General features: G+C 37.3%; 2 protein-coding genes across 2 annotated transcripts; one reads left to right on the top strand and one right to left on the bottom strand.

Annotated features, from left to right (window-relative positions):
- Positions 1 to 1,230: 1,230 nt before the first annotated feature.
- Positions 1,231 to 8,901, bottom strand: ap5m1 (adaptor related protein complex 5 subunit mu 1). The gene is made up of 8 exons (XM_067367401.1): positions 8,766 to 8,901; positions 5,447 to 6,110; positions 5,135 to 5,362; positions 4,756 to 4,895; positions 4,483 to 4,568; positions 1,933 to 2,045; positions 1,726 to 1,822; positions 1,231 to 1,490 (listed from the first exon to the last, which is right to left on the bottom strand). The coding sequence occupies exons 1-8, from the start codon at positions 8,831 to 8,833 to the stop codon at positions 1,408 to 1,410; spliced, it is 1,479 nt and encodes a 492-aa protein (XP_067223502.1). The 5' UTR covers positions 8,834 to 8,901; the 3' UTR covers positions 1,231 to 1,407.
- Positions 8,902 to 9,207: 306 nt separating this feature from the next.
- Positions 9,208 to 26,258, top strand: exoc5 (exocyst complex component 5). Its single transcript, XM_067367400.1, has 18 exons — positions 9,208 to 9,370; positions 10,737 to 10,831; positions 13,873 to 14,020; positions 14,159 to 14,353; positions 17,515 to 17,579; positions 18,424 to 18,452; positions 18,541 to 18,650; positions 18,738 to 18,782; positions 18,901 to 19,041; positions 20,012 to 20,094; positions 20,263 to 20,472; positions 20,572 to 20,719; positions 20,804 to 20,912; positions 22,512 to 22,632; positions 22,736 to 22,822; positions 22,940 to 23,048; positions 23,186 to 23,401; positions 24,342 to 26,258. The coding sequence occupies exons 1-18, from the start codon at positions 9,344 to 9,346 to the stop codon at positions 24,528 to 24,530; spliced, it is 2,127 nt and encodes a 708-aa protein (XP_067223501.1). The 5' UTR covers positions 9,208 to 9,343; the 3' UTR covers positions 24,531 to 26,258.
- Positions 26,259 to 26,841: the final 583 nt, after the last annotated feature.

Here is a 26,841-nt window from a genome sequence, read left to right as displayed (position 1 = left end):
TTATAAATTCAGCTTTTTTTGTGTGTTGTGGACTATATGTAAACATCTTTTATGTAAAATATCTTATTCAGGACAGTACTAAATAAAAAAATAACATGCATTTTTGTATGATCCCTTTTTTTGTTAAAATAATTAACATTTTGCAGATTCTTCAAGGTGTACCTTTGTATGATGGGGAATGGCCCAAATGATTAGGAGCCAGTCAGACTAAGAGGAAGTGTGAAATTCTCAAAGAAGCTCTTTTGAAAACAGACAGACTCATTAAGGAAATGAAGAGGACCTTATTGGGGACTTGCCTCAGCCATAAGATTGATCACGCTCAGTGTTCTAAGGAGGAAATCCTTGTGAGAATGCAGCATTGCCTTGTTCTTGCAGAGACACAGCAAGGCAATCAGTAGACGTGGCAGACAATTAATCTCTCAGACAATGGTTTGCTTCAGTGGAGAGCTCTTATGTGGCTCCAGCTGAACTATCATCATCTTGATGTCTTCTCCATGGGAATTCTCAGCCGTAATTGACAGCCAAATGCTACTCGGCTGCTAAAAATACCTATGCAGAAATACTGCTTGCTGCCTAAAACCATATAAAGTGACACAGAATTTATGCTTGTATTTAGTTTTAACATTTAGGATAGGTGGCACAATTGAAGACCAGAAGTAAAGGGTCCCTTAGTTGCAATTTGGATGACTGGTATTTTTAAGTCTCCATTAACCGTTTTTGTTAGGCAGGAGAGAGACGGAGACAAGCTTAAGTGGGACCTCTATGGGTCACTTTGGAAACTAATTAAGAACCTCTTTGGATACCAGTCTGGTATTTCGCTTTAACAATTGCCTTCTCTCCTTCTCTGCCATCAGAATACGCTCTTTTCAACCTCATCAAACAAACACAGGGCCAAAGTCCTCTTGTGAATGAGCTCAAGGAGCCTCTATATAAACCAGCTGAACAGCTAATAGGGAAAACCAAAGCCTGAACAGCAGTAAACACTTAGTCTGAAGCGAAATAAAAGGACTATTAATTGAATTTTAATTCTTCACTACTTCTTATTAGTAAAGAAGAAAGAGCATTTGACTAAAAATGGCAAAGATAAAATCTTTTCTTTATATATAAAAGACAGTTAATAACTAAATAAAAATATTATATTATAAATGTTTAACAGGTTCTCTCTGACCATTCATTTCTTATATATCAGCCCATTTTTAGCTAAATAAAGGAGTCATACGCACATTGTGAGACACTGAATATTTTATTTTGACAGATTAGAAAAAATTATACAGTACATAAAAGTCATATTATAAATCAAAGCCAACACTGTATGATTATGTTTTGTCAGAGACCACATTTCCATACAGAATATAATTTATTTATTTACAATGATTTATTAAGGCCAGTGTGTATTAATTAAAGATGTCACAGCACCGTGAGTCCAGATGAGATGGGGGCGTCACCTGTTGAGTTCCAAATGTAATATTCTGAGGAGACCAGCTCTCGTGCTACAGAAAAAAAGGTATAGGTTAATTCTCATTGCTGATGTAATCAGTACTGTTAACAAAGATGAATAATTACTGTACTGTAATGTATTGCTCATTGCTAGTTAATGCATTAACAATAACTTTTTGTAAAGTGTTAACATTTATATTTTATTTCAGTTTTATTTCAATTTACAATATATTTTTTTATAGTTTTGGCTTTAGTTACTAATAACAACACTGTCTCTGAATCACTCACTTGTGACGATACGAGGTTTGGCAGATGAGTAAACCTGCACTGAGTGTTGGTCCACACAGCAACCAGACAAAGTCAAATCTGGCACACGGAAATAAAGCTGGAATAAATACAGAGACAGATTAATACATCCATCTGGTGCAATAAATTGACACTCAATATCTTATTATATATAGAAAGAATATATTAATTTAACCTAAATGTACTCACTTTTATATATGCAGTGAGTCCTGTGCATAGAGGGTCTGTCGGTCCAGCAACAGTCCCTGAAAAATGAATGGCCCCCTCCAGTGATGCTTCACGAGACTTTGGAAACTTCTGCCCTGAGGAGGTACAAAGACAAATGTCTGATATATAATTATAAAGCAGCAATTAATGAGGCCAAGCACAAAAAAGTTATGCAAGCATGGCTGAGAGCATCAGACCAACTGCAACAATGAGTAATTAAAACCATTTTTAGAAGATTTTAGTCAAAATGGCTGAAAAATTATGAATTCAATCAATACTATTTTGATTTAACTGCTTATCCCTTCTGACCAATAGGTGGGGCTGTTAACGAATTAATATGGTGTGGTCATTGTGAGGTGACCATGACACATACAGAGTGTACTGTCAATATGCCAAAGCTTTGCAAAGTTACAGCCTCAGATTCATCTTGGCACCATGCCATCAATTTATTCGATAACGGTTTGGTCAATCAAAAAGCTTTTAATTACTTTTTGCCGGCATGATCTGAAGATGATCTGTACCAATTTTGGTGAAAATTGGACCAATGGTCTAGGAGGAGTTTGAAAAAATACGTTATCAAAGAAATTCAAAATGGCGGAAAGCTAATTTGACTGACTGCGGCATACCTGGTATCATTGTTCTCTGTATGACTCAAGAAATCTATCAAGACCAGTTTCATTAAAATAGGCAAAATTAATCAAAAGCTATTAGCATTTTTTTAAATTTTGAAATTCAGGGCATTGTGCCGATGACCCATATAGTTTCGTAATACGCTGATGTGTTTATAAAACAAAGCTTTTTATGACAAAATTCAAAGTGGCCACCACCAAAAATGGTTGAAATGGGAAAATTGGGTATAATGCGACTTACTGAATAAAAAGATACCAGTTTTCATCTGATTTTTGGGCAAACTGTTCAGAAGTTATAAGCAAAAATAGCTATTTTTTATATCTCCTGATGGTGCTGTAGCCTTAGGTCATGCTTGTGATGACATGTACCAAGATTTGTTTCAATACGCTAAAGCATTGAGGGGAAATAGCCTAGCTTCGCATCCATGCTTTTTGTAGAATCAGTTTGCGTGTTATTTGAAAACAGTTGGGTCTATCAAAAAGCTTTAAAGGTGCCAAAGAACAAAAAGATTTTGAATTCTCAAAAGATGTAATATAAGTCTAAGGTGTCCCCTGAATGTGTCTGTGAAGTTTCAGCTCAAATTCCCCATAGTTTCTTTTAATTAATTTTTTTAACTGCCTATTCTGGGGCATCATTATAAATGCGCCGATTCAGGCTACGCGGCCCCTTTAATTCTCGTGCTCCACGCCCCCAAGAGCTCGCGCTTGCCTTAAACAACATAAAGTTCACACAGCTAATATAACCCTCAAAATAGATCTTTACAAAGTGTTAGACAAATCCAACATGTCTAATCGCGTAAGTAGTGTTTATTTGAATGTTTACATTTGATTCTGAATGAGTTTGAGGCTATACTCCGTCGCTAATGGCTAATGCTACACTGTTGGAGAGATTTATAAAGAATGAAGATGTGTTTATGCATTATACAGACGGCAAGTGTTTAAAAAATTAAAATAACAACAGTCTTGTCTCCATGAATACAGTAAGAAACGATGGTAACTTTAACCACATTTAACAGTACATTAGCAACATTCTAACATTTAGAAAGACAATTTACAAATATCACTAAAAATATCATGATATCATGGATCATGTCAGTTATTATCACTCCATCTGCCATTTTTCGCTGTTGTTCTTGCTTGCTTATCTAGTCTGATGATTCAGCTGTGCACACATCCAGACGTTACTACTGGCTGCCCTTGTCTAATGCATTGGACGTGAGCTGGCATATGCAAATATTGGGGGTGTACATATTAATGATCCTGACTGTTACGTAACAGTTGGTGTTACGGTGAGATTCCCCTGTTCTTCTGAAGTCTTTTAAACAAATGAGATTTATATAAGAAGGAGGAAACAATGGAGTTTGAGACTCACTGTATGTCATTCCATGTACTGAATTCTTGTTATTCAACTAAGCTGAGGTAAATTCAATTTTTGAATCTAGGGCACTTTTAAATAACTTTTTACTAACACGATCAGAGCCAGAAAAAAGTAGTTTTTTTTTGGAAAATTCAAAATGGTGGATTTTTATGGCAGAAATAAGGTGCAATCGAATCTTCTTGAGCCAAGGAATCAGAGAGAAAATAATTTCTTTCTAGCCCTTATGGTTCAAAAGTTATAAGCATAAACGTAAGTGCAAAATTGGACAGTTGGTGGCACTAGAGGGAGTGAGTAAGAGATTTCAAAATTGCTGTTATTGATGTGCAGACTGTCCTTTATGTGCCAAATTTCAACATTTTCCCTCAAGCATTTCTATGGGCTGCCATAGACTGAAGAGCAGAAGAAGATGCAATAAGAAGAAAAACACTAATGGATTCAATAGGTGCCTAGGCATCTTCAGTGCTTAGCCCCTAAAAATGATAAATGCAAATGTGAAACATCATGGAATATTAAGTATAGACATACCAAGGACCCAAACCAGTAAGTTCTTCTCTTTCGACACCTCAAGCTGTCCTGAGCTCACTTTGACCTCCACATTTCCCATTAGATTCCTGGGAAGAAGCACACACGAAGACACTATAACTATGAAGCACAACAATACAGAACCAGCTAAAGACAGAAGAAACCACTACATAAAGAGCCATTACAAACATCTGACTGAAAGTGTAAATGCCTGCACCCCTCCCAACACATGTGGACAACAAAATTAAGTATTTACTACAAATTTACATTACTTACTTGTTGAAAAATGGAAGGTGTGCCTCACAGTATTCAAAGCTGTTTTTGACACTTTCATGGAGCTTCAAGACGACATTAACCTTCAGATGATTCTCCTCTGCCTTCAGCTGGTAGGAGCCAAGAATTGGTGGCACAGGTACCTCAAAAACGTTAGAAGCCCAAGTCAGTTAAAGACACCACAAATTATAGTGTGTGTATACAAGTTTGGAGTCAATATTTTATTACAGTACATGCACAATATTACAGTTTTCACTGTATTTTTGATCAAATAAACAGAGTCTTGGTAGGCAAAAGAGCCTTAAAAATCTTTTGAATGGTAGTGTATATTTTTGAGACATAAAACTAACATAAGACAAACTATTGCTAGAATAAGCTTTACCTGTGAGGTGTAACTACAGAGTCTGAAAAGCTCCAGAGGTGGTGAGAAAGGGAATTTGTATGGCCCTGAAAAGGCGGAACTGTCATTCTCATCCACACTGCAGGGAGTGAGAATGCTTGCATCCAGAGACGTTACACAGGGATGGACAAGAATGTCCTGCAGGGGTGAACCGTTGGGCGGGAGTGTGAGGGTGACGGTCACATTGGGCAGAACACCTTCAACCTCACACTGAAAAACATGAAGTAGCAAATGTAATACAAGTTTAATAACTCAAATCAATCTATATGTTCAGCATACAGGATGGGGACTAACTTTGCACATGACCATGCCGTACACATCCCAGAGATCCTGTCGACTACTCTTGCCGTACTGCATGGACCTCACCTTCTCTGTAAGGGCCACACTCACTACCGCCCTGCCTCGATGGACCCCTGCCTTCCAGGCTGGTTGTTTCTGAGCCCCCCCTGGGCTTGGAGCCACAGCAACAGGCACCGATCCAGCTGGAGGAGGGGTGTCCAGTGGCCTCCCCAAAGGGCAAACCTGCACAAGCACAGAGGGAAGGGCAGCCAAACGAGAGGCCAGCACATCAGGCTCTGGTTTACCTCCAGGGCCACAAAGGAAATCCTGCAGGCCTGACAAAAGAGCTAAGCCCTGAGAGACTGGGGCCAGGCTGGGGAGAGGAGGCCGAGGCTCAGGGGGTGCTTCCACTAGAGGAAGGCAGGCTAGGATTAACGCTCCCTGAGTGACGATCAGAACGGGCCAGAGGGTTCTCCCACCTGGGCCATCTACATGGAGTTCCACAGCCGGTGACCGGTGCTGACGGGCACAGTCATCCCGTGCTTCTACGTAAGGTTTGTCAGCATCCACCAGGCCCAACTCTGTCAGCAGAAGCTGGGGTATGACACGGTCCTCGGGAACAGCCACATACTGAGATCCAGCCAAGGATTTGGCACGGAATTCAACTGTTGGGAATCGTCTAAATGAAAAAAAACAACAACATAAAACTGAATAGAAAAGTTAAACAGAAAAAGAATGCTACCATTTATTTCAAACTACTGTAGTATGTAGTATGCAAGTATGCATGCTGTGTTTGTATTTTTCTATTCATGAAAATCCTGAAAAGTCATCTAAAATCCTGAAAAAAAAGTACACAACTGTTTTCAACATTGAAAATAATCATAAATGTTTATTGAGCAGCAAATCAGCATATTAGAATGATTTCTGAAGGATCATGTGACACTGAATACTGGAGTAATGATGCTGAAAATTCAGCTTTGCATCACAGGAATAAATTACTTTGACAAATATATTTAAATAGTACACAGTTATTTTAAATTGTAATAATATTTCACAATATTACTGTTTTTTACTGTATTTTTAATTAAATAAATGTAGCCTTGGTGAGCAGACGAAACTTCTTTTAAAAACATTAAAAATCTTAGTGGTTCCAAACTTTTGGACTGTACTGTATCTCTTCTCTTCTCTGATGTGTTTACTGGCGTGAGGGCGGGACAACCTGTCACTCTACATGACATCACAGCAATAGCAAACTACAACCATCCAATGATCTAATCAATTCCCAAAGGACAAAATCAAGTTCCGACCTACATTTTTTCTTGTTCAAGAGGCCATTTCACTCTGATTTATGTCACAATAGGGAAGAACAAACTAATCGCAACAAATTAATTTCTCTTCATACCGGATTTAATGTAATCCAACGTCGCATTTAATGTAATCCAGTCATTCCAAAAAGAATCTGAGCAATCTGGAGTTTTACGTGAGGGCAAAAAAGGTTACCATCCAATGATCCAATCAATTCCTAATGGACAAAATCAAGTCCTGCCTGACATTTTTTCATGTTTGAGAGGACATTCCAAAAATTATCAGAGTGATCGGGAGTTTCGTGTGTGGGCGAAATTGGACACACAGACTTTGTTCATGTTGGTCACGCAACTGCGCTACGCTGAACAACAGAAAAAAGCAGCTTGGTTTGAAAGTGACTTCTGTGTTTAATACATCTTCATGCTACTGACAATTTACACTGGACCTTTTTTGCACACTAATTTTCACTAATGTCACCACACCTTTACAATTTTCTGTATCCCACAAAACCTGATTTTCAGTTGGCTCCACCCACTCAATTAATTCATTGGCATAGTGAATGCAGCACAGCACTTCCGTATTAACGTCATAACGCCGACTCATTATTGGCCGGCTCCTGCATCAGCATCACTCGCATACGTTGTGTATCCAGCATTGGCCAAAACTGAGCTGGTTTTCTGACATAAACACAGAAGCTCTGTACTGCGTTCACTGCGTCAACTGTTTAGGGGACTGACAGGGGAAAAGGAACAAATTGTTGTATAAAGTCATTATTTTTGTATTGTTTTTGCACACAAAAAGTACTCTCTTTGCTTCGTACCATTAAGGTTGAACCACTTTAGTCACATGGACTATTTTAATGATGTATTTAATGCATTTCTGAAAAAGAATCAAATCGGATTTCTTTAGAATTTCAACAAAAATATCTTAATTTGTATTCCGAAGATGAACGACGGTCTTACCGGTTTGGGACGACATAAGGGTGAGTAATTAATGACAGAAATTTCATTTTTGAGTGAACTAACCCTTTAAGCTTCACTATCGCAACCTAGTGATAAGGCATTCAGATTGTATTACATAAATCACCAAACGCTGCATCCTGATTGTTTTTCTTTAGTTTTTAAAGTATTTTAATCACAAAACTCTATAGTAAATTCTAATTATATGGAAGGGGTATTGATAGGATAAGGTTTAGGGTTGGTTGGGGTAGGTTTTTAGCTATAATTACCATGAGTTTATTTTATGCTTTATTAATAGCTGTTATTTGAAAGCAATGCAAGATACCCTTACAAACATTCCATACATAAAACATAAAATAATTTACTTCAAAGACTGTTTTAGTCAATGACATCCATGCTTGTTTCTTCGTAGGGAGGCATAACTTGTAGTAATAGGTGTAACTTGCAGGGGAGTGGTGTGAGACCCTTCTCCTCTTGCCTCCCCTGAGCCCATTGGGTTTTAACAGACCCCCTAAGCCTGCAGTAGTAATTGAGAATGAATGGGAGAAAGTCAAGTGAGAGAAGGCAATGCCTCCATCGTGCTATAATTGGATATGATTCAATATGATATTGGATATGACTGGTTTGTGCGATACTGTATATCCCACCCCTTGTTTTTTTGCATTTTTCAGGCAAATCATTCTCTGAATGAACAAAATGATGATGCTAATGGGAAGACTAATTGAACATTAAACATTAATAACATCTCTAATGTAAAAAAAAATACAAAATAGACTTGTTTTTGGTTTCTTTTTTTGATGTAATGTAATGTTTATTTAACCAGAAATATGCAACAACATTAAAAGTAATTGGGACATGAATTTACATTAGATTTCTATCTATATATCTATATAAATTTAAAAAACTGTGAGGACTTTTCCTCCTCGTTTCAGAACACCACTGCAGGCCAATGCAGAATGAGTAAAAGCAGTATGTTAGTATGCCATTCTAAAACATAATAGTATGCAGTACATACTGCACAATATTTAACAAGCAGTATGCTAATATTCCATCACAGACAGTGTCCTTACCTGGAAAATCGAACTTTTCCAGATTCACCCTTCTCGTGTGACACAACCCATAGTGCTCGTATACTCATGCTGTTGTTTCTGTCCCTACTGATGAGTGGGACTAATCTAACATGCCAAACATCTAGCAAAGTATTCAATTATTAGTTCACTCCGTAAAGATTTTTTTTTAATTGTTGACAGTTCAACACTGAGTGACCGATTTAAACTTAAGTTACATGTTTAAAGAAAAGAAAAAGAAATAGAGGAACTCGCCTCTGTTATGTTATTCCCATCTGACAGCTTGTTCTTCCTGTTTGCCCTTGATCACGTGACACTTTGAGGCGTGGTCGAAAAAAGGAACGTTTCTGGATCAGCTGTAACAAACTGCGCTGTTCGGAGTAGAATATCATAACTGATCTCAGATCTGCTCTCAAGCCGTATCCTCACCCCCTATTTCTATTTCCGGCCCGGTCATGGCAGCTGGATGCAGGAAGCAACTGTTTTCAGAATAGATATAAACAAGAAGCAAATTATAGTCTCGAAAGACGCTCTTTAAGGAGTATTTGCGGACTTACCTTTGCTTTCTGGCGCAGTAAAATATGGCTACTACAGCTCAGTTGTTCGAGGTAGGTCTGTTTTTTAAATATGGCACGGAAGCTGTCAAGGTCTGCATTACAGCTTGCAGATAAACTGTTTCCATAGCTCATTTAAGTGCGTCATTCGCCTGATGTCTTTACATAGTTTTGAGATAATAATGACATGCTGCATGCCGGCATTAGAGCAGCACTGGCGAGAAGCTGTCACAAAAATACCCAACCCAGCTGTTCGTGTCCTCAGAGGACAAAAATGATAAATAAAAGCTCCTCAGATCCTCTAGACCAGGGGGTTTTCAATCTATGGATCACAAAATATGATCATCCTTGTGTCAAGGACCCCCATCCTAAAATCTAAAGCGGCTACTGTTTATTTTTTTTATATATAAGGACCTAATTTATACTGTGAAAAAATATTGCATTAATCTATTTACTCGCTACAGTATTGTTTATTTAAATGTATTTATTTATTTTAATCTATTTTTATATTTTAAGTATTGATTTTAATTCATTTTTATTTATTTAGTTTAATCTTATTTTGTATTATTTATTTTTACACTTTTATTTTAATTATTTTTATTATTATTTTTTAACTTTTCCATGGACAACCCCGCCCCCTCCCCAGCGGCTCAGTTGGAAAACCCTTGCTCTAAACCATCTTTGTATACATAATCCAGATTATCATCCTTATTTATTAAAGCTTATTTATTTTCAAATGTCATTAGAATAGAATAATAGAATAGAATAAAATAATTTATTTGTCATTGCAAAGTTATGCAACGAAATTTTGTGATTCTCCTCGGTGGCACATCAACATGTATACAAACAAAATATAGACAAGAAGTACAAAGTTGAATAAAAATATAATCAATAAAAATATATATTAATTAAAACATTATTGCACAAACCCATAACTTAATAAAAACAGCCCTCCAGTTTTAACTAGAATTCAGTTCCTTGATGGCACGTGGGTAGAAACTATTCAAAAATCAAAAAGAGATTGATAACGTCTTCCAGATGGCAGCAGAGTGAAGAGATTATTGCCAGGGTGAAATGGATCTTTTATTATATTTCTGGCACGCCGTAGGCATCTGGTTCTGTAAACATCCTTAAGTGAAGGGAGCTGTAAGCCTGTGATTCTCTGGGCCGAGTTGATAACTCTCTGCAGAGCTTTTCTCTCTGCCATAGTACAACCAGCATACCACACCAAGATGCCATAAGTTAGTACACTTTCAACAGAGCAATGGTAGAAGGACACAAGCAGCTGCTGGGACAGTTTGTTCTTCCTCAATGTCCTTAGGAAATACAGCCGCTGCTGTGCCTTCTTCAACAGGGAAAAAGTGTTGACATTATTACATTTTTTGCTTATTCGTCTTTATTATATTCATAATTTTACTAGGAGCCATTTGATGCTGATGAGTATATTGAGAGACTGGCATGGAGAACACCTGGAGGAGGTTCCAAAGGAGGTGCAGAGGCATTTGACCCCAAAAAGTGAGTCACAAAATATTGATGCACCATCGGTCAAACGTTTCGGCATGTTTTTAAAAACCTTTTGATCTAAAGACTGATGCTTAAACATTTTGTAGACAAGCATATGTTTGCTTATGTATACATTTCTTCTTGAAATGCTTGAGTTGTCTGGGATAGAAAAGGAAAACAAAGACAGTCAGTGTAGATGGAAACTCGTTCAGTGCTGCTGTGTAAAAAGAATTTTAGGATGAACATCATGAAATTGGTTAAGAGAACACCATAATGTGCAGAGCTGTAATATAGCCAAAAATTGGCCATTTTCTAGAAGCTTAAATATACAATACTTTTGATTTTAATATTTTTATTTTTTATAGACTGAAAGAGAGAGGTGAATGGCATGGGAACAGTTTTAATTTTCTTTTCCTATAGTTTTGGATAAGAAATATGGATAATCATAAAGAATGTGTAATGTGGATACATTTTTGACTGAGCTTACAGTTTAGATTTTATTAATTTTTTAACTGTGCAGTTCTTGAAAATTTTTTGTCAGTTTTATATTTTTCCTAAATTAGGGCCTAGTTGTACACACAGTGTCCCAAAAAGCATTTGGATGCTTAAGCCACACTTCAAGTTTGTTTGAATATTGTTGCATTATATAACAAAATATTATACTACGTTAAATTTATTTTAAAGAAATGTAAAACATTTTTCAAGCAAAACATTTTACCCCAAAAAAGTTACAATAAGTTTCAAAACTATAGATATATTTTTTACAATTATTGCAAGAAGTGTTTGGACACTTTCTGGTGGTCAAACATTGGACAACAGGTAGAATATGTTCATAGTTAATGTGTTAGTTCACCCAAAAATGACAAATTTGTCATCATTTACTCATCCTCATGTCATTCCAAATTCGTTAGACTTTTGTTCATCTTTGAAACACAAATAAAGATATTTTAATAAAATCTGAGAGATTTCTGTTCCTCCACTGATGCACAGCTGCACAACTCCCTCTTTGATGCTTCAAAATGTTTGTAAAACAAATCCATGTGAATTGAGCGGTTTAGTCCAAATTGTCTAAAGAGAAATTATCACTTTATATGATGAAGAGATTGAATTTAGGCTTGTATTCACACATAAACATTATCATATGTCATCATATGTCATCATAGGACATCAGATATAGTAAACGGAAGCTCAACGGAAGTTGCTTGACGTACGAGAACCAATGGGGTTCATTCCTGTATTACGCAGCATTGTTTAAGCTTCCGGAAGAATCAATGAAGTTTGTTCTCGAGTGTCAAGCAAGTACAGTTGAGCTTCTGTTTATGTTTGCTGATCAATGTTTAGATAGGAATAAAAGACTATATTCAATTGGCTTATCAAATAAACCAATCCAGTCTTTTCAGAAGATTTGGACTAAACCGTTCGATTCCTATAGATTAGTTTTTACAATCTCTTTATGAACTTTTTGAAGCGACACTGGTAGTTGCATAGCTGTCAATGGAGGGACAGAAATCTCTTAGATTTCATCTAAAATATCTTCATTTGTGTTTCGAAGATGAACGAAAGTCTTAGGGGTTTGGAGTAAATGATGACAGAATTTAAATTTCTGGATGAACTAACCCTTTAATGTGATGAACAACACCTGTGGTTACACTGCTAAGACATCTGTGTGAAGTTTAGGGGAACTGACTTCAACCATACAATAAAAATCACCTTAGAGCATTAGTAAAGTGTTTTTTTTTTTTTCTCCCAAGAGAAAAGGTCTAGCACCATTCTTTGCCACTTGTTTTACCACAGATGTCACAGATATATTGCTTTCTAATACAGTGGAATTCATTTTTAGTGTGACTTAATTGACCAAAAGTGAAAGAAATCAAACTTCAGTTTCTTTTTTAATAATTATATAGCGTCCACAATCACAACATTCAATTCACTTAGACAAAAGCATAAAAAAGACAAGTAGTTTACTTTAACACACACAGACACAGCAAAAGTGCTTTTGACTACCAGAGCAGAAACATCGCCCCAAATTTTACACCAAGCTCTCAAATAACCGACCATGAAGAGGCTGTTGTGAGCTGGGCAAACCATTGACTTACAAATGATGGAAGAGAACAAATTTGAGGGGAAAAGATGGAGAGGAAAAAGAACTTAAGCTGCCAGCAGCGTTTAGGGAATTACGGTGATATGAGATTATATACTCATCACTTCAGAATGTTTTGCTACCACCCAGAGAATCCAAACTTGCTGAGTTGGAGCTTTTGACTTTGCTGTCCTACAAGTTCTTTGAAATGCAGCTGACGAAGCTTTTGGTTGTATGTGTGAGGTTTCCTAAATATTTGCGCACACGCATAGCACAGAGAGACTCTTTTTATGAAGAACCACAATTTATGGTAACAGGCCATTAGCTGATTTGCTGCCGAGGTAAGTGCTTATGTGATCTTGACAAATAAGATGCTCTCCCTGGATGCTTTTTTCGCTTCACAGTTTGAGATCAGTCTCTCAGATTTTTTCAGAGTCTATTTGGAGAAGTATTTATGAACGATAAATGAATCTCAGCCCAGCATATACTGATCCCTGCCGTTGAGCTGGTTTCGCGATCTGGGAACAGAGCTTCAGGCGTTTTCATATGATTGGTCATGTTTTATATAACATTTCCTCACAGATTACATGCTATAGCCAAGCTAACCTAATTTGGGACGTAAGCTTGCATCTCGCAAATCAGACTGTGAAATGGATCCTTTTTCAGTGTTCTGTGGACACAAAGAGTGTTCTTTGGAACGCTCATCGAAGCCTCCACTCTAATGTACTTTTCATGTACTCCAGAGTTCTGGATAAAATCTACTTTCTCAGCGATTCTCCTTCTTTTGGCTAGCAACTAGTATCCACATAACCTGTCTAAATTTGTCAAAATGCTTCTATTTTGCATTAAATACTACAAACATGTAGTTTTATATTCCCTTTTTCTATGTTTAAAATATTTAAAATGCTTGTCAACAAGTCAGAAAATGTGTTTTGCCGCCTGCAGCTCTTTAATCTCATGTCTTTGGTTCCAGGTTGCTGGAAGAGTTTGTGAACCACATTGAGGAACTAAAACAGCTGGATGAAAGGATCCAAAGGAAGGTGGAGAAGTTGGAGCAGCAATGCCACCGTGAAGCCAAGGAGTTTGCCCACAAGGTCCAAGACCTGCAGAGGAGCAATCAAGTCAGTGGCCCTTACATTTTTGCATTTATTTTAACATGTCAAAAGGCAAGGGCCTTTGATCTTTTTGGGTAACCTTGTACTACTTTGCCATCAATTATGTTGTATAACCTTTACTTTCTTGTTATGCTTGTTTCAAAGGTAGCTTTCCAGCACTTTCAGGAGTTGGATGAGCATATCAGTTATGTAGCCACCAAGGTGTGTCATCTGGGAGATCAGCTGGAGGGTGTCAATACACCAAGACAGAGGGCAGTGGAGGCTCAGAGACTCATGACATACTTCAACGAGTTCCTAGATGGAGAGCTGCGCAGTGATGTCTTCAACAATCCTGAAAAGGTCGGCTTTAGATAGACTGCTTAGTAATACTCAACTTCAGAATTCAAGAGGACCACATTCAAATCACAGATGATACAGAGGGCTGAAATATTGATATTTTTATGTGTAAAAAAAAAAAAAAAGGTCAGTTTCAGGTCAGTTCCATTTCAAATGTAGCTACATCATTCAGAATCATGGACAAGATATGAGTGAATTCAGTTGACCTGTAGGGTTGGGTATCATTTAAATTTTATAGATTACAATTCTGCTTATCGATTCTGATTCCTATTGATTCCTAGTTTCAATTCTAATGAGGTAAAATTAAAAATACAAAACCTATTTATTCTGTCTTTTTGAAAAACATTCTGTTGCAGCCGAGTAACATGAACAAAAATCAGCAGCCTACAAGAGGAAATTTTGCCTATGGTTTTAACAAAAATACCACAGCAAAAACAACTAGACTAATATAAATTTCAAACATTAAATGATTAAAGACAAGTAAACAGTCGGTAATAAAATTAAGAACAAACAAATAAACTAGCAATAGCATTAATAAATTCAACTGAACACCTTTCAGGTACAGAAATTGAAATCAAATGTAAAATAACACTGGATAGTTTTCTTTTCATAAATAAAATATAGATTAATCCTCATTAAAGGCACAAAAGATATTTAATAGAATCAAAAATTGAATTTACCTTGGCATAGTTGAATAACAAGCATTCAGTACATGGAAATGACATGCAGTGAGTCTCAAACTCCATTGTTTCCTCCTTCTTGTGTAAATCTCATTTGTTTAAAAGACCTCCGAAGAACAGGCGAATCTCAACATAACACAGACTGTTACGTAACAGTCGGGATCATTAATATGTACGCCGCCAATATTTGCATATGCCAGCCCATGTTCAAAGCATTACACAAGGGCAGCCAGTATTAACGTCTGGATCTGTGCACAGCTGAATCATCAGACTAGGTAAGCAAGCAAGAACAATAGTGAAATGGCAGATGGAGCAATAATAACTGACATGATTCATGATAACATGATATTTTTAGTGATGTTTGTAAATTGCCTTTCTAAATGTTTCGTTAGCATGTTGCTAATGTACTGTTAAATGTGGTTAAAGTAACCATCGTTTCTTACAGTATTCACGGAGACAAGAGCCGTCGCTATTTTCATTTTTAAACACTTGCACTCTGTATAATTCATTAACACAACTTCATTCTTTATAAATCTAATATAAAGTTAAATTCTAAGGCACCTTTAATCAAGATCAGTGAATGATTTTCTTTTGTTCTTTGATTAACATTAATGACAGACAGCACTTTTATTAGGCTGCGGTCACTTTAAGACCAAAGAGACGGATCCAAAATACTGTTACACATCTGTTTATGTTCACTTAAGACCAATTCAGCTATGTTTACGGGGATATATTGACATCATTTTGTGAATATTGTTCCATTCAAAATAGGTCAATTCCAGCCTGATACTACCTTTTCTGCAGTTGAAATTTGTGAAACTGTTTGAGAACAGATAGAGGCCGGAACAGGCACCAAAACAGTGGCCGCGTTTCAGATGTGTGCGCAAAACAGCGTACAAGTTCTTATCTTCTTGCACTTAAAGTTTAAAATAACATTAAAATGTGCACACAGTAATCATAAAGCGGAATCTGAATGCACGTCTTATCAAATTCCTGGTTCTTGGAAATTTGGAACTGGTTCTCAATACCCAACCCTACTGATGTGGGGCATCATTCATAAAACGTTGTTGTACATGAATGTGTCATCTTTTGAGAATGGAAGTTAATAGTGTTGTAAAATGTATGTATGGCAGAATGTGGTTCCATAAATCATCCAAAGCCTGGTTTATGTTTGACACATTTGTACAACGCTCTGTGCCCATCTCACCATGTCACGTGCTTTCCCTTTCTTTGTCATCATCAATTGTAGTACAAGAGATCATGCCATTTTGGCTGATGCAAAAGTTATTTGTGACATGTACTGGTACTAAGTTACATCTTATTCGTTAACTTATTCATTACTAAATACTTTGCACCACAACAGGACTTTCTAGACTGTGGTCTGTTGAAGTTGTAACCGAAGCAACTGTTGCAACCAAAGCCGCTAAAATTTTCTTCATACACAACAGTGATGCATACTGCCATAATGGATGCCTGAGGATAGTATATGTGGCCTGCTTAGATGTTGATGTACGCCAACTTAATTGGAAATGACACTTTATAAGTTAATCTCTCAAGTCACTCGGTAATGATGTGACCAACCCTGGGTGGCAAGTCTTACGTCTTCTGATGCTATTAGCATAAGGCCACCAACATACTTCTAGAGAGCCATGTGGGAATATACCCGCCAGACTTTTCAATATTTCTCAAGACGTACACGCCTCCAGAAGAGAAAAGAGGGGAAGTGAGAGGGGCTGCCGGTGAATAGCTAAGGGGGGGTGAAGGGAAGGGAAATGGAAGGAACGAAGGCTGGGTTAATCCCTGTGAAAGGGAGGGCCAGGCCCAGGCAGCGAGGAGACAAGCGCCGGTAAAACCCCCTACTGCTGGGAGACGGCTACATCACTTACATGGGATTTAGCTAATCTTAGCTGGGGGACAGATACTTAGAAAACCTCAGCGAGGAGAGCGGAAAAGGGATGGATCCACCTCACGGGAGCACAATAATGATGTTAGCTGAGGCAGGCAGGAAGAGGAGAGTAGGAACAGAGGATATGTGGACGGCAGGGCCTTTCGGATCGCCTTTTTCTTCTCCTCATCCATCGGGCTTGAAGGGAGAGGTGGGGGGGTTCTTGTCAGGGTCCTGTTTTTGCCTAGACCTCCTACCTGCCTATGGGGACAGATTATGGGAGGTGATTTATTGAAGGATTAGCCATAGTCCATTCTTAATAGTCATGAGTGAACGTAAGGTGTTGGCTGGGCAGCGGCTGAAGGACGGCGGGTAAGGTCTGATGCTGATGAGGTTCAGGTGTGCAGGGCTGAGCTAACTCTTATCATCCTCGTGGTGAACGAGAAGAGCGAGGGACACATTTGAGAGGGACAGATTTACCGTAAGCTGATCCCCAGATTTAAGGGTGCTGCCTCTGGCCTCTGTTTGTGTTTCGAGGTGTCTGTCCTGTAGTGACCATTTTCTGTCTCTCACCACAGTCTCTTCTCATCCCAAAACAGATAAAAGAAGCTGCAGACATTATACAGAAGTTGCACCTGATTGCTCAGGAGCTGCCGTTTGATAGGTAAGCGAGATGGAGTCTTGGCCATATTGGAAGTTTGGGGTATGGCATATTAATAATGGTGTGCTGTACAAGAGATCATATAAACAGCACTGATTATATGTTAACGGCCAAAGTATACTTACTTTTTTTAACAGCTGAACGCATTGCCTTTCAAAGTTAACTCCATTTAATAGTGTATGCAAACACAGTTGGTCGATACACACATACTATAAAGTTCCATCCTTGTCGAGTGTCTGCACTGTTTCTCTCCACAAGTAATAAGCGCTTGTCACATGGGTGTTTACTGTTCTGGTATTGTTTGACAGTAAAAACAACAGCCTGAGCCAGTGTTGTCACCTATAAAATAACAAAATAATTGTGCAAAAAAAAAAAGTTAATGAGAGTGTGTACTCTGAGCATACACAGTATGCACCATGAGATAAATATTTTGCTTTTTATGTCACAAGCACTGTGCGTGAGCCTATGTGTAAAAAATGATGAATAGTTTGGGCTTAATGCTGAAAAATGTATGTTATGCGCAACTAGCTTCATCAATAGAGCTGCAAAAATATGCAAAAAAAAAAACCCCAAACAGGATTCCAAACAATCACCCCATTTGCTTTGGTCATATTTGAAAATGCAACTGAACGCACTTCAAAGCAAACAAATGTATAAATGCATTGGCCAAGACATAACAAAAGTTCATTCAAAAAGTTTGTTTTGACTGTGTCTTAGATCTAACCAAAAGTTTGCTCTGTGATATTCTCTCATTGATCATGTGTAGTGTTTTGGTTAGATTTGTTTTAAATTCCCCCTGTTCTTCTCTCTTTCCCATGCTTGTTTTCCTCGTTATGTCCCTGTTCAGATTTTCTGATGTCAAGGCCAAGATAGCAAGTAAGCAGCTGTTAACTAAACAAGACAATGTTATTTACCCATCTGCTAAATATGCAGTGTTAACATAAGCCCTGTGTTTGTTTGAAAGGTAAATATCATGACCTTGAGCGTCAGTTGATCCAAGAGTTCACAGCGGCTCAGCGAAGGGGAGAAATTGGACGCATGCGTGAGGTGGCAGCAGTCCTGCTACATTTTAAGGTTTGTTGGGAGATACAATGATCATTTTTTTGGACATTTGTTACATGTATAATGTGAAATTATTATTTCTTATCTTATTTGTTGTAGGGTTATGCCCACTGTGTGGATGTCTACATCAAGCAATGCCAAGAGGTTTGTATTATTTGAGGATGTTCACTGTTTCTGTTCTTTTTATATCCATCAATAGTAAACTTGATATTAGGCTCAATGTTTGTTTTGTTATATCACCATAGTTTTTTTATGTTTGTAGGGAGCATATATGCGGAATGATGTATTTGAAGACATTGCTATTCTGTGTCAGCGGGTTAATAAGCAGGTTGGAGAGGTCTTCTGCAGTCCAGAGACTGTCATGGCCAAACTCATTCAGAGCATCTTTGAAAACAAGATACAGGTACATAACGCATGTCTACTCATTTACGAATTATTAGTCCTGCTTTCTAAGGCTATTGCTGCTTTGTGTAAGGGATATGAACAAATCAAATTTTGCCTGGATGTGATTTCAAAAATCTGTAGACTTAAAGGATGAAAATGATCCATACCAAGGGACTGTAATATAGCACTACTGCAGACTACTACACCCAGAATACTGTAGCAACCACTTAGCAATACTTTTTCAAATACCTAAGCATTATAGCTGTGAGTTTTGCATGGGCAAGTACTACACTTTCTTCAGAACATGTAAAAACTCTAGTTGCATCTTACTATTGTACTGTGGAATGTTGTTACAATATAAAATATCTGTACCAGTAAAATTCTACAATTTTCTGTACTATTTTTGATACCAATGCAAAAACTTTTGTAACACACAGATCTATTTTGTCATATCAGATTTTTTTTGTCCCATCCCATCACTTATATACAGAAAGTGAGCAAAATCACTGAAACTGTCAATCACTTCAGTTCAGCGTGAGCTCAGTGACTGAGCTCTGCACTCTTACCAAAACTCACATTATTAGCATAAAAACTATCTATGCTGCACAATGAATCTCTTATTTACATCATCTTTACACTTTGTTAGTTATAATGAAAGCACATGCATGCCTCTGATTGGCCATTGCATTTATGTGCTCAACAGACATGTCTATGATTGGCTACAATGCTCAAAGCTCTGCCTATCAACTGCATCGAGTCATTATTAGCGATACTGCAGAAAGAATTGTATTGTTACATTGTCAGTACATTGTCAGTATCAAGTATTTGTGTTGTCAAAGCTACCGGTTCTTTTGTTATACAAATTGCCTCTATTCACCTGTCAGATTAGTTTATGTAAATATATTGCATACCCAGAAATAGACTTTCTATTGGTCTATATAATTTTTAAATAACCAGATTCACTAAAATTTTCCCTTTTATGATTTCAGGCTCATGTCAAAGAAAAACTAGATGAAACCCGCAACTCTGATGTGGAGCAATACCTCAAGAACCTCTATGACCTCTATACACGGTATCAATCATTATTATTATTTAATTATTATAATTGTTCACTTTGCTCTCATCAAACCTGCTTTTCTTTTTTTTTTTCTAAAATGTTTTGAAGTCTCACATGTTTGTCAAATTCATGTGCTTTGCTGAACACCAGTTTTGAACTGTTATATAACCCATTTTTTTTTAGGACAACGGCATTGGCTGCTAAACTCACAGACTTTAACTTGGGCTCAGACAAGCACACATTTCTATCTAAGCTGATAAAGAATATCTTCTCCTCTTACCTGGAGAGCTACATAGACATGGAGCGACAATATCTTCAAAACCGCAGTGGCATGATTCTTCAGCGCTATTACGACTCTAAGAACCACCAAAAACGCCCTGTAGGCACTGGAAGGTGAGGAACTGTTGGTTTGTTTTTTCTTTCCATTCTTTTTGCAAAACTATTGAAAAATATACCTCTTACTTTTCCTTCCATTTCTTCTCATTTTGACAGTATCCAGGAGCTAAAAGAGAGGATCAGACAACGCACTAACCTGCCTCTGGGACCTAGTATTGACACACATGGAGAGACTTTCCTCTCACAAGAGGTTGTAGTCAACCTGCTACAGGAAACCCGGCATGCCTTTGAGAGATGCAACAAGGTAAATGTCAAGTCTTTTTTCAGTGTTGGAAGTTGTGGGCCATAAACATTAGCATTATAGATCCATTTTCTGTCTTTGTTGCAGTTGTCGGACCCAGCAGATCTACCAAAGAATGCCTTCTCCATCTTTCTGCTTTTGGTGGAGTACCTGTGTGTGGACCATATAGACTACGCTCTTGAGATTGGGCTGTCAGGTATGGCAAACACCATCTAAGACATGGAACAGTTGATATCAGTGTAGGGGAAGCTACTCTAAAACTGTAGTTTGACAAGCTACAAGATACTCATAAGTTAAAATAGTTAAGATACAGTCAAGCTACCATTCTGAAAATTAGTTAGCTACACTACAAGTTACTATCAAATAGTATCTTGCTACATTGAAGCTACTTAGATTTTTTTTTTTTTTTGTATATTACAAATAACTGAATATTTGTTAATTAAGATTGTTTTAAGTAAAAGATTTGGGGTTTAAAACAACATAATGCAATACAATTATGATCTCAAAGAGTATTGTTTTATTTTGTGAACTATCCAAAGATACACACAATACTTAAATATATATCTCAAACTGACTGTCAAAGTGCAAAATTGCTACAAATGTAACATTAGAACAAAATGTATGCATCTTAAATATACGGGAGTCAAAAAGGCACATTAAACTCACAGCACATGTAGTGATGGATCTGTGAACGGAGCTGATCTGAGGCACAAAACATGAGCTGCTTGCGCGTATGCAGTGCACTTCGCTCTGAAATTTTGTTTTCTATTCGATTGACAGATGCTTTGCCTAAGCAATGGCATAAAATATAACATTTAATCATCTTTTAGGTTAATTACAAAACTGTAGCAGGACAGAAACTATGGTGGGTCATCATTGTAATTAAATTAGATAAAGACTTTTGATATAGAGTGCAATAAAGCAGGATAATGAATCAATTTAAAAAGGATGTTATTCACCTGTACTGTATGTGCTTGAAGTCTTCTACATGAAATATCATTGCACTCCTGTATCTCCTTTTTAGCCTACATAATCATCAGATGATCTCTTCTCAGTGAACTGTAAAGTTATAAGATGTGTGACATAACAATAGATGGTGGAGATGCACAATTTTAGTTCATGATCTAATATTAAGATGATGACGCTGCACTGCTTCAGTGCATTGCAGGTTCGTCAGAACGCAAAAGGGAATGTAGCTTTTAGTCGCACTACACCGGTACTTGCTGGAAAAGTAGTTAGCTACTGGAAAAGCTACAATGTTAAACTAGCATAAATGCTCATGACTATGAAGAACTAAAATAATTATTTAATTTTTAGTTTTGTTTAGTCTGTTTTGTCCTTAAACTTAGCTTCTACCGTAACATAACCATGCCACCAGAGGACGATAATACACAGGCCTATTGACATGTTGTGTTAGCAACAACAGTGTGAGAATCACCGCCATCATGGAGAAAACCACTCCATGAGCTTTGTGTAGTAAATCGTAACTGCCAGATATATTTGGTATTATATGTGAGTGAAACTGTAGTGCTTTGCGTTCACAAATCATGTCAAGAGAAGCAATGAGAGTTCATCTGTAGTGTTCTAATGCAAGCCATAATGTTTGGAAAACTCTAAAGTGAGAAAATTAAATGAAAATACTGAGTTTCCCACTGAGATATTAGCGTTCATGTGGTAAATGCAATCGTTGCTATATGACTTGAAGGCATCATTATTTCAGAGTCTAATCAAACACATTTGTGTGTAAGTGAAGTGACTTGACAGTGCTCTCTGATTTATCTTTCGACTTGCACAGCCATCCCATCTGCAGATGCCAAAAATGCCAACCTCTACTTTTTGGATGTGGTTCAACAGGCCAACACAATCTTTCACCTCTTCGATAAGCAGTTTAACGATCATCTTATGCCTCTTATTAGGTGAGTTTGACCGACTTTGTTTCACTAGCTTCTGACTCTTTGTCTTTGCGACCGCTGACTGGTGACTTTCCTGTGACATTTGTTTGAACTCTAACCCCTGTAGCTCCTCTCCTAAGTTGACGGAATGCCTGCACAAGAAGAAAGAGGTGATCGAACAGATGGAGGTGAAGCTGGACACTGGGATTGATCGGTTGGTTCAAAACTCTTTTTTTTTTTTTTTCTTTTCTAAATCAAAACCAATCTTTGACTTCATCATTGCCATTAAATGCAATTTCTGTGCCCTTTTCTAATGTTTCCTTGTTTTTAGGACACTAAATTGCATGATAGGCCAGATGAAGCACATCCTGGCCACTGAACAGAAGAAAACTGACTTCAAGCCAGAAGACGAGAACAATGTCATGATACAGTACACTACAGTAAGATCTTAAAATCATGTACTGTTTAATAATTGTTCTGTCAGTGCAGTGAAAAGATTTTTAGTAGTAGTAGCAGGCATATTCTGCCTGATTCTACTATGTTTAATATGTAATTTGTCCTGTGCTTTTTCTTCAAGGCATGCTCAAAGGTTTGTGCCTATGTGAGCAAGCAGGTGGAGCGTGTGCGGAGGTCCATGGATGGTAAGAATGTGGACACTGTTTTGACCGAGCTGGGTGTGCGGTTTCACCGGCTGATCCATGAGCACCTGCAGCAGTACAGCTACAGCTCCATGGGTGGCATGCTAGCCATCTGTGATGTAGCAGAATACCGCCGCTCCGCCAAAGATTTCAGGGTAAGGAGAGGTCAAAGGTCTTATTTTTGCCACCTCATGGCATTATGTAGATTTTATTTGCATAATGCCTTAAAGGGTTAGTTCACCCAAAAATGAAAATTCATGTCATGTCATTGCGGACCCATTAGACTTTTGTTCATCTTCAAAACAAAAATGAAGATATTTTTCAATGACCCCTTAGAGATTTCTGTCCCTCCTTTGAAAGTATATTCCGCTTAAATTTTGACGCTTCGAAAAGTTGTAAAATTAATCCATATAAATCAAGTGGTTTAGTCAAATTGATCAATGCATATACTTAGAGTGCTCATCAAATATGGTAAAACCTAAACCATTTTTCTTTAACAAAATAGTAAAGATGTATACTAAATGCTATATTAAAAAAGAAAACAGTTCTTTCAAATTGCAATACTATTTCACAGTATTACAGTTTTTACTATATTTTAATGCAGCCTTGGTGCGCATAAGAGACTTCTTTCTAAAACTTTTGACCAGAAGTGTATTTTTGTCATGAGCCAGTATCAGTATCAGTATCCATACAACTGGTAGCTAAAAGTGTAATCAAATTAGTCAACAATATTCAATTTGTATTTTTTGTTTAAAAAAAAAAAATCTGTCAATTAAAAAAATCAAAATACCTAATAATGAGGGAAATCTAATACTTTCTTTCCCTCAACCAACCAGCGAATAGCAAAAAATAGTTCATGACAGTGACGCAACTAAAACTAAACTTCTTGCTTCAATAGAAAATAGTCAACAAAGATAGAAACTGTGACTACACCTCAGCACGAAAGTTATTGTGTGTGATGATACAGAACAGCATTGTGATTGATTTTCATTCTAATATTATTAAGATAAATTCAACAGTTTTTATTTATTTATTTATATAAAGGCATGCACTAAAGCAGTAGACTAACAACAACTGCATCAAAACCCTCCACAGGTTCCTCTCGTGCTCCAGCTCTTTGACACGCTTCATGCTCTGTGTAACCTCCTGGTTGTTGCCCCGGACAACCTCAAGCAGGTGTGCTCTGGAGAGCAGTTGACCAACCTTGACAGGAACCTCCTCCACGCTTTCGTTCAGCTAAGAGTAGACTATCGCTCCTCCCGACTGGGCCGGCATTTCAGCTAATGACTGGCAAGGCTGCCTAATTACTGCACAGCCTACCATACTGAGCTGCGAGAAACACAAGTGGCCAGTCTTAAGTGGCTTTTGAACTGTCTTTGTCAATGGTTCAGTGTGGAAATTAAACTTTGTGTTTAAAGAACAAAAGAGCAACTGTTTCAAAGCCCAACACTTCCAAGGTTGCTCCATTTTAAGTTAACCCATTTTGTTCTACGTGCACGTTTTAATGCGAGCATAGTGTTTCATCTCAGATTTGCTCATATTTTGTTTATAATATGATTTTTAAAAATCCGAAGTATAAGAGTAGAAGGATGTTTAGTAAATTTTCCCTGTGTTTTTGGCTTCTAATGGAGATGAACTGAGGTGGACCACTCAAATTGACTTGGGTGGTTAAGAGACTCCATTTTTATTTGCTTTTTATTTTGATTGTGCCAAATCCATCCTCTGTGGCTCTTCTGGGGCGAAAGGGGCGGTTCAGCACGCTGCTCTGGATCAATGAGTTTGTCCAGCTCATTTCACTCAGGCTCTTGTGCACACATAGGGCTTCACGAAGATTACAATTACTGTTTTGAGCTGAACAATGCAGGTGTTATACAAATGTTCATTTCATTTCTTAAATTCATTTCTTACAAATGCAATTGTTTTAAACATGAGTGCATGAACCCATTTAGTTTTAGGATTAAAATGACATTAGATTGCCATTTAATTTCTGTCTGATTTACATGCAAACTTCCAAAGTTGACCTTTTCCAGTGTGTTCAATTCTAAAATAATAACTTCATACATGAAATACAATATTTCTGAGATGTAAATGATAATTATTGCATCTGTGCTAACAACCCGCTGCTCACTAAAATCAAAGTAATATTTGCATACTCATATAGCATTCACGTAATTAATAAAATAAATGATTGGTGCACAGCACAATATAAGGCAAACAGCTTTGAGAGTTGTATGAAGTTTCAAAGGGCTCAGGTCACATGGTGTTGGGTTTTTGCTCTGATTCTTTCTTTGCTTTTTGTATTCTGACATCTGTATGGATATTCTGAAGCTCCGTGGTCAGAAATGCAGGAGTTACCACCAGTCACAAACCATTAATCCAAGAGACTTTCATCTGACAGGGATGTGTTGAATGCAGTAATGTCATATGACTAGTTGAACTAACCCATAACCTCTGTTGAAGAGGCAGGGGTCTAGATCTGTGACCTCTAGGCATGACCTAGGTGTTAGACTGTTAGAAAGGATTAGATGATTCTGTTATACTGTACTGATTTCAAACATGAATTTGTCAGAATGATGATGATGATACATATGAGCTGATTCATCTGTACAAGCTGCTCATTATAATCAGTTATTTCCAAAAATAAAAAGTGTGAAACAATGAGATGTTTTATTGAGGATGGCCGCATAGCCCTATTTCTGTCCTGATCATGTGTTTATATATTGGATAAAATATAATCCAAACTATTAATACACTGAAAATGTTAAATGTTAGAGAAAAAAAATAACAGTATCAACATCAAGTGAGCATAAGGGTGAATTTTAAATAATTTCACTTCTTTGGTTTTAGCAGATGTTACCATTTTTCCAGCGTCCCACAGGTGCAATGCACTAATTTCTCAAATGAAAAACTAGCCGTTTATTATGACATTTTATTGGTGTTTCTTCTTGATTTTTCTCTCTTCTTTTTTTTTTTTTTTTAACTCCTCAATCAAATTCTTCCAAACATCTTTTCTGGAAAATCTTCTTAAGTGGTAATCAAATAGTCTTTTTATTGAAATATTTTTCCTCTGTTTCTCTATTTTAAATAAAAACATGATTTACAAAAATATGACTAACACATTCTATACAGAGATGCTGTCAGAGAGTTTTCACACATTCATGGTACAAATAGTAATGTTAGAGTAATGAAAGTATAGAGTGAAATTAGAATTTTGTCCCTTTAAATGCAAATGAGCTGCTGCTCTCAAGAAGAGGGTGGAGTTTCAAGAGCTTATGTTAGCAGTGACTATTACCTCACGCAGACCAGTGTTGCAAATTCGGGCTACTCTTAAACTGTTGCCGCGGGTTGTTTTTCATGTCCGCGGGTTGAAGCGTCCCCGAAAAACATGATATTTAGCCCCTGTGAATTTTACCAGGGGAACCCTGCCAAAAATGCTGATTTTACCCCCTGAAATGAAAAGGGTTTTGTTGTAAAAACCTGGCAACCCTGATGCAGACTCTCTTAAAGTGTCAGAAACTGTTCAGCCTTCTATTTTCAAACCGGAGTCGGACAATGATGGAGAGACTCTAGAAGAATAAGTGACAACATGTAGAAT

Source organism: Chanodichthys erythropterus, chromosome 18 (genome assembly GCF_024489055.1).
Source record: "Chanodichthys erythropterus isolate Z2021 chromosome 18, ASM2448905v1, whole genome shotgun sequence".
NCBI classification, from domain to species: Eukaryota; Metazoa; Chordata; class Actinopteri; order Cypriniformes; family Xenocyprididae; genus Chanodichthys; species Chanodichthys erythropterus.
Note: the sequence above shows the minus strand (reverse complement) of the source record. Positions and strands in the feature narration are given on the sequence as shown.